This window comes from Trichechus manatus, unplaced genomic scaffold, assembly GCF_000243295.1.
Source record: "Trichechus manatus latirostris isolate Lorelei unplaced genomic scaffold, TriManLat1.0 scaffold00014, whole genome shotgun sequence".
Taxonomy (NCBI): Eukaryota; Metazoa; Chordata; class Mammalia; order Sirenia; family Trichechidae; genus Trichechus; species Trichechus manatus.
Window position 1 is genome coordinate 14,767,450 of NW_004443950.1, and position 7,982 is coordinate 14,775,431.

General features: G+C 40.4%; 1 protein-coding gene across 2 annotated transcripts in view; it reads right to left on the reverse strand.

The window, feature by feature from the left end:
* Positions 1-5,005, reverse strand: part of RBL2 (RB transcriptional corepressor like 2) — a 55,834-nt gene extending 50,829 nt beyond the window's left edge. Inside the window, exons 1-2 of one of the 2 annotated variants that reach the window (XM_004371586.2) lie at positions 4,671-5,005; positions 2,061-2,191 (exon numbers count right to left, since the gene is read on the reverse strand). In XM_004371586.2, the coding sequence (XP_004371643.1) occupies positions 2,061-2,191; positions 4,671-4,910 (371 nt within the window). In that variant the 5' untranslated portion in view covers positions 4,911-5,005. The remainder of the gene's footprint in view (positions 1-2,060; positions 2,192-4,670) is intronic. The other variant, XM_023726902.1, reaches the window with a different exon arrangement.
* Between the last annotated feature and the right edge of the window lie 2,977 nt (positions 5,006-7,982).

Below are 7,982 nucleotides of genomic sequence, written 5' to 3' on the forward strand. Positions count from 1 at the left end.
CCCTGTATTGTGTACTGTCTCACCCTTCACCCAAGATACCACTTATCTATTGCCTATTTAGTATTTCCCCCCCACCCCTCCCATCCCTGGTAATGCCTCAGATTTTTTAAGAACTAAAAACACTACAGAAACAACCAAAATTCCATGTTATTTGTACTCTATGTCAATCCCACTCCCCACCCTCTTTCCCAAAGATAACCACCATCCAAAAGCTGGGCTGAATCCTTCCTATCCATATGTTTGTACTATATTCATATGAAACAATAAATACTATCTTTTTTATGTGCATTTTTAAATTTTATAAAAAGTTTATCATACTATTTATCATTCTGCAGCTTGCTTTTTCAGTTTCAGAGATTCATTAATGTTGATACATACACATCTAATTCACTCATTTGAATTGCTCAAAACATTCCCTCATATGAACACATCACAATTTTTTGTAGCTGCTCACAGTAAATGGCAATTTAGATTATTACTAATTTTTCATTACCAAAAACGCTGTAATGAACGTATCCTTGTACGTGTATGGAAGAGTTTCTTTAGGGGCTATCCCAAGAAATAGAATTGCTGAGTCAGAGAATGCTCACATTCAATTTTATTAGATACTGCCAAACTTCCCACCAAAACAATTTTTTGTGCCAATTTATACACTCACCTATTTACACCAACAGTATAAGTTCCTGTTTCCTCATACACTGACCAAACCTGGTGTTGTCAGACTTTAAACTTCCCTAATCTGATAAGAATGAATGTTGTTTTGTTTTTACTTTGAATTTCCTCGATTACTAGTGACATTGAGCATCTTTTCCTATACTCTTTAGCTATGTGAGTTTCAGCCTTTGAGAAGTCATATTCTTTTACCCATTTTTTAGTGGGTGTTTGTCTATTACTGAATCACTTGTTAGTAATTCTAGTTCTTTGTCAGTTACATGCATTGTAAACATCTTCTCCCAATCTGCTCTTTTTAATCCAGTTAGTCCATTATGGCAGAAAAATAAATAACTTGAACCTATATGTAAAAAATTAAAGATAAAAATAGAAGTTTTTGAAATGGAAATAAAACTGAAACCTTAATATACTTGCATTAAAGTGTTAGATAAGTTTAAGTCACTATAGTTTATTACAGTGATCCCATAATTTGATCTTTGCTTCTAAAGTTCCTTGTCTGACACTTAATTGGATTACTCTGCCTTCATTTTTCTTATTTGTGAATAATTATGCTTTTGCATCTTACTTAAATCCACTTCTGTAGATTTACAGCCCAGGTGTCCAACTTTCTATCCACTGTCTCTTGTTCTTAGGCCTAAATCTAACTGTGGATGAGTTCATGGTTAATAGACAGGCTACAATATTCAATATTGAGTAATTTTTTTAAATCAGTAAGTCCATAAATTTTGACAGAGGTATTCCTATCCCGTCCCCTCTAATGCCGAACATCCTTTTCTATCAATCTTAACGAGCCAGAAAAGAAAACTGACCCAGAAGACACAAATAATAAATGAAAACAATTCAATTACACAACAAATAGAAAAAGCAACTTCTGCTTCTTCTTTTAAACATTATTTTGGACCCCCGCTAAAATTGATTATAATAGTATTACTTATCCCCCAAAGAGCAAGTCAATATTTACACATTCCATATATATCAAGATACAAGTCCTATGCATATAGTTCTAAGTATAATACCATATAATCGGTACTGTATTCAACTTTTCAACATAAAGCATCTGCTATCTTAAAGAGGTAAATACAAAGTTTCTCAATGTCCTCATTCAGAATTCTCCAAGTATTATCATAATAATGAATCACAACCTTTAATAGTAAACTCTCCCATACAAGTACCTAATACATTAAAATTTAAATATTTTTCACCAAAAAAGTAAAATATAGTGGATACTAACTTAGATGTGGTAAAGGAAAACCATAACCTAGCTTCTAAATTCAGCACTCCACAGGTACAAATGCTTGGAAAATAATGAAGAGAATTCTTACTTATCCCTATGATTTATGAGCTTTTGTGTTAGTCACATTCTACTCTTCAAATTCTAACATAGTTACCTCTGCTCTGAACATCGCAGGATTCTAGTCAAAGATACATAGTTTCCTTCAACTGTTCCTTTGCTTACAGTTGGAACACATTTTCTGCAAGCCACATATAAGGCACATGCTAACCAATGAAGATCATTTCCCTGTAAAAGAAAAGTGAGTATTAGCTAATGTGCTATGTGTATTTCAAGATAAAAGAATTCTTATGTTCGAATCAAAAGTATTGTTTATGTAACTGTGGCAAACAATTTTCCAATGATGGCCCTATCCTATGTGCTCTTTCTATAATGTGATAATAACATTCTTCCACTAAGAGGCAGGAGTCTGAACCTGGGCAGATTTTTTTAACTGCTTCAACCAACAGCACAGGTAGAAGCAATGCCATGTAGCTTCCGAGATCATAAAAGGCAATACAGATTCTACCTGGCTCGCTCTCTCTCCGGACATGTGTGTTGGGAATCCTGACCAATATTTAAGAAGTCTGGCTATCCTGAATGATGCCATGCTAGAGAGACCACATAAAGAGGGCACTCACATATACAGAGAGCTGCCCTAGGAGCCCCAGCTGTGCCAGACCCTAACTGTTCAAGTCTTCCAGGTAAGGCAACAGACTTTGTGAAGAGAAACATGACTTCTCTACTGTGCCCTGTCTGAATTCCTGACCCACAGAATCTGTAAGCATAATAGTTTTACGCCACTAAGTTTTACGGTAATTTGTTACAGAGCCATAATAACTGGAAGAATACTGTTGTTTATATATTTTTTATCTTGCTCAAAATCCAGAGTGAAAGAAATAAATGAAAAATTAAGTTTTAATGTATATCCAACCACTAATTTCATATCTAATCAAATTGTATATACAAATACAAATACATAAAGTTTGTTTTTATAACCATATGGCCTACTGTGGATCTCACTAGATAGCATTCACAGAAAATCATTTTTAGGGCATCATTTCTAAAAGAGCACCTTCATAATTTTTTCTTTTCAAGAACTGACACACTTTCCTCTCCCTATCAGGCCTTAGTTACACTGTATCCAATGCTGATCTAAATGAAAATGAGAGAAACTGGAAATTCTTACTTACTTGAAAACGCAATTACAGTTATTATAACATATAGACTTTCTATTTAAAACATACACACACAAAGATTTGTGTATTAAACACAACTCTGGGAAATGGTTTCATAGTATTCCTGATTTATCAGATTGCAAAGTAAACTTAGTTTTATAATTAGTGAATTTCACTACTATATCCAGATTTTTTACTAAAAGAGATAAAGTTAAGTAAGCCACACAATTATCCTGTGTTTCAATGAAAGGTTACTAGATTATCTCTAATGCTCTATGTTGGTCCTAGGGAATTCACAACTATATAACTCCTACGAAGAGGAAAAAACTAGCCGTACATATAAAATTTCATGGTGCTTAAAGAACAAAGTGGATTGGGGCGCTCTTGGTAGTCTATGCCCAGTAGGCCACAGACAACATAAGAGAAGACCCTGCCTGGTTTATCTTTGGTCCTAAAAAATATTTGTTGAAAAAGTGTCTGATGCAAAAAATAAGATAAAAGCCATCCTCAAAATTAACAACTCACAGTCATGTACCTACGGGGTTAAGTAGATGTGGGTTTGAATTAAGGGTCTGCCATATATTAACTGGAGCCCTGGTGGCGCAGTGGTTAAGAGTGTTACCTTTTTGCCTTACTCTTTCCACAAACTGTATACGAAACGACTTAAGAAAAACAGATGGAGTCAGGTTTAAACGCCGCACACACCGGCAGTCAAACAGCTGATAAACCATCGAACTTCCGTGTCACTTCCCATTGGCCCGTGAAGGGGAGGTGCCTGAGGAGTTGACGGTCACTGGCTAGAATGGCCATTTTTCTCATCTGCAACCCCGTACGAAGAAAGGAGCAGAACATAACATAACACGCCTTACAGAGACTCTAAGAGCCCCCTGTGCAACGTCTGGGGTAGTCTTAGTCCTGACTTCCTACTGACAAATGGGGACACGTGTCTATATCCGGGCAGTCAGAAAGTCCATTTAATTTGGCCCGGGGGAAATTCGTCCTAAACACACACATAAACACAATCCGAAATTTAACAACACGTTTATTCAAACGAACGCAATGCCTGGGCAAAGGCAATTTGGTATCGCTGGAGACGCCCAGAGACCCAGGTGCTAAAATCGGGTTAATCGCTCGTGCGAACACGGGCACTCCCCTCCCTTCTCTCCCTACGTGTTAACAACTACTGTACAACACCTGTTCATTCGCCCAACACGCTGGCTGGGAGATCAAAAGGGTCACACAGACCCATTTCTGAAACGGGGACTCCAGGACGACCTCAGCCTCGTTGTGTTACTTTACGGCAAGAGGTGTTTTCCATTCCAAACCCGAGAAAAGAGCAGCGAGACCGGGTTTACGTTCAGAGCCGCTAAGATCGCTTTAAAAGCCTAGTGTCCACAAGTACGGTGTGCAGAGAATTTCCACTCTTCTCCAGGCTGGGGCCCGGGAATCCGAGCACTGCTGGGCGCCCGACCCGGGGTAAGAAGGGCCCCCAGCCCCGCAGCGGGGCGGACTAGGCCGGGACAGCCCCTAGCCTCCTCTCCCCGGCTCACCTCCAGCGTGTAGCTCTCGCTCATGCGCCGGTAGCTCTCCCAGGCCTCGGCCCGCGCCGTCTCGTCCATGTTGAGGCGGCTGCACAACTCCTCGAACCGCTGCTGAGTCTGAGCCGCCGGCGACCGAGCCGACTGCGCGGAGTCCTCCGCCTCGCCTTCGTCGTCCTCCTCCTCCGAGGCCGCCATCGGCGGCGGGGGAGGCGGCGGCGGCGGCGGCGACTGTTCGCTTCCCGACGGCATAGCGCACCTCAGGGCGGCAAGTCCTCAGACGAGCTGAGGGCCAGGGCCCGAAGCCATTCAAACCACGAAGCGCCCGCCTGTCGGCCGTCCACTCCGGACTGCGCCGCCTCCAACGGTGCTGGACCTCAAATACGCACCCGTAGTTCTGGGCGTGGCCTGCTGGGAAATGTAGTCCACGCCGGAGGCCCACGGGGGCCAAAAACCATATCAAAAAATCAGTTCGTGTAGTCTCCTTTGCACTGAAATGAAAGGGCGTCTCTGCATTTTAAGTACCCCTCCCTTCAGAGACGATTCATCGTGGCTGTGCTGAAGAGAAAACACCAAGTAACAGTGATTGATAATGAAGGTTTAGTGTCCAAGCTGTTCCCAGAAAGCATACTTCCTCGTTACCTGGGTTGCCTTATCTAAAAAATAAGAAAAATAGCAAGGGGCCTATTTGCCTAAATTCAGGTCACAGCGCCGTTCCTTATTTCGAGTTTGTCCTGTGTTTTAAGTTTATGTGAACTTTTAAAGTAATTATTGAATTTTTTTCTCTTTCTTTAGTGCAATAATTCAATTTTTCCGGTGGGGGAATTTACATTCGCTGTAAGTGACAAGGGAACCCTGGTGGCGTAGTGGTTAAGAGCTACGTCTCCTAACCAAAAGGTCGGTAGTTCCAATCCACCAGGCGCTCCTTGGAAACTCTATGGGGACAGTTCTACCCTGTCATATAGGGTCGCTGTGGGTTGGAATCGACTCGACGGTAACGGGTTTTTTTTTTTTAAATAAGTGACACGGAGCCCGGGTGGTGTAGTAGTTAAGAGCTATTGCTGCTAACCAAACGGTTGGTACTTGGAATCCACCAGCCACTCTTGGAAACCCTATGGGGGCGGTTCTACTCTGTCCTATAGGGTCTCTATGAGTCGGAATTGACTTGATGGCAGCGGGTTTGGTTTTTGGTTTTCGTAAGTGACATATTTGTACTGTCGTCAGCCACCTACCCAATTGGCTTAACTTTATTCCCTTTTTTATATTTTTACTTGCTCTTTGTATATGTATAGTGGACTTGAGTCTCCTTATTTCTAATCCTCTTTGTATTTAGGGAGCCCTGGTTGCACAGTGGTTAAGAGCTGGGCGGCTAACCAGACGGTCGCAGTCCAAATCCACCAGCTGCTCCTTGGAAGCCCTATAGGGCAGTTCTGCCCTGTCCTACAGGGACCCTATAAGTCGTACTCAACCACAACGAGTTTGGTTTGGTTTTTTGGTTTTGTATTTATAAATAGGAATAGTATAAAACATTTTCCTGCTTGAGGAATTGTAAGGCATTGCCGTTATTTTTATTTTGCTCAGTGGGTTATGTAAACTGAGGAAAAGAACTGAAGTACTAGGCCAAAAGAAGGAATTTTTGGAAGAAATAATAGGGGGAAGGAGAAGGAGAGACCTGGAATAAGAAAAAAGGAACTAGAGATAGATAGCGGGATGTTTTAGGAACAATTTTTATTCTATTGTGTTGAAAGTATACACAGCAAAACACAGACCAATTCAACAATTTCTGCATGTACAATTCAGTGGTGTTCATTACATTCTTTAACTTGTGCAAACATTCTCATCCTCCTTTCCTGAATTGTTGCTCCACCATTAACATAAACTCACTGACCTCTAAATTCTCTGTCTAATCATTTGAGTTGCTGTTGTCAATTTAACCCCTTGTACACAGTTCTTAAAAGAGTACAATGCTCAAGGCAGAGGTTCTTTACTAATTAAGCTGAACGATTGTTTGGTTGAAAGAAGACTTTAGGGAATATTTTTGGTTTAAGGTTTAAAGATTATCTCAGGGCAATAGTTTTGGGTTAGGAACAATTTGAGACAACAAAACCCTCTCCCTGAAACCTTTAGTAAAACTCACGTTAATTAGTAATGCTTTTAGATTTGGATTTGCTTTCTAAGTGCCTGAGTCTCATGGTGACTATGGGGCAAGAACAGAGGCCAATACAAGTGGTTTATATATATATATATATGTATGTATTTTTAGTTTATAAACAATTCTAGTACTTTCCTTACATTTAGGCTGAGGATGCTAAATTTAAAAATAATGCTATTGTTTATTTTGTGTACCGTTATCAACACTCTGCTACGAGAAAAACTTGAATTGTTTATTGAGGTAAAATAATCTTCACCATTTTCAGGAGAATTTAAAAAATTTTATTACCATCAAATATGTATCTTATTAAAATATCATTGGCTTGTCAATGTCAATACTTTCAAGTCCTTCTGTGGTGGACTGTATGTCCCCAAATGGCCACAGTGATATTTCTAGTCTCACACTCTCTTTCAGAACTTGCCATTGAAACCTGTGGGTGAGGGTAGCGGGCTTTTGAGATTATATGATTTCTGAGGCTTGCTCATAAAATGGAATACAGCTTCCATCTTCCTCGCCCTCCACCCCCCTCTCCCAGATGTTCACCCTTCAACCCAGCCACCACATTGAGGAAGCCCAGATCACACGGAGGAGCCCATAGCCCTCAGCCCCAGCCGTGTCGAATGAGCCAGTTTGGAAGCAGATCTTCCAGCCTTCAACTAGTTGTTGACCCAGCTGACACTGCAAGGAGCAGAGATGAGCCTTCCCACCGAGCCCTGCCCAAATTGCAGATTTGTGAGTAAGAGAAATAATCAGTGTTGTTTTAAATCTCTAAGTTTAAGGCTGACTTGTTATGCAGCAATACATAATCAGCACATCTATTAAGTGTAAGACATTATTATCACGAAGGGAAAAAAAAATCACTTAATTGGTAATTTTTTTGTACCTTCTCTAATCTCATCAACCCTGGTGGTTAAGAGTTTGGTTGCTAACCAAAAAGTCAGCAGTTTGAATCCACCAGGCGCTCCTTGGAAACCCTATGGAGCAGTTCTACTCTGTCCTGTAGGGTCACTATGAGTCGGAATAGACTTGATGGCAATGGGTTTGGTTTGGTTTCTTGGTATAATCTCATCAATAGCTTCCATTTTTTAACCTTAAAACACTAAAATAACTTAATAACATTAACCTTCCTTGAAAGAAAGAGGTAAGGTTTTAAGCTACTTTTGATGATGGAG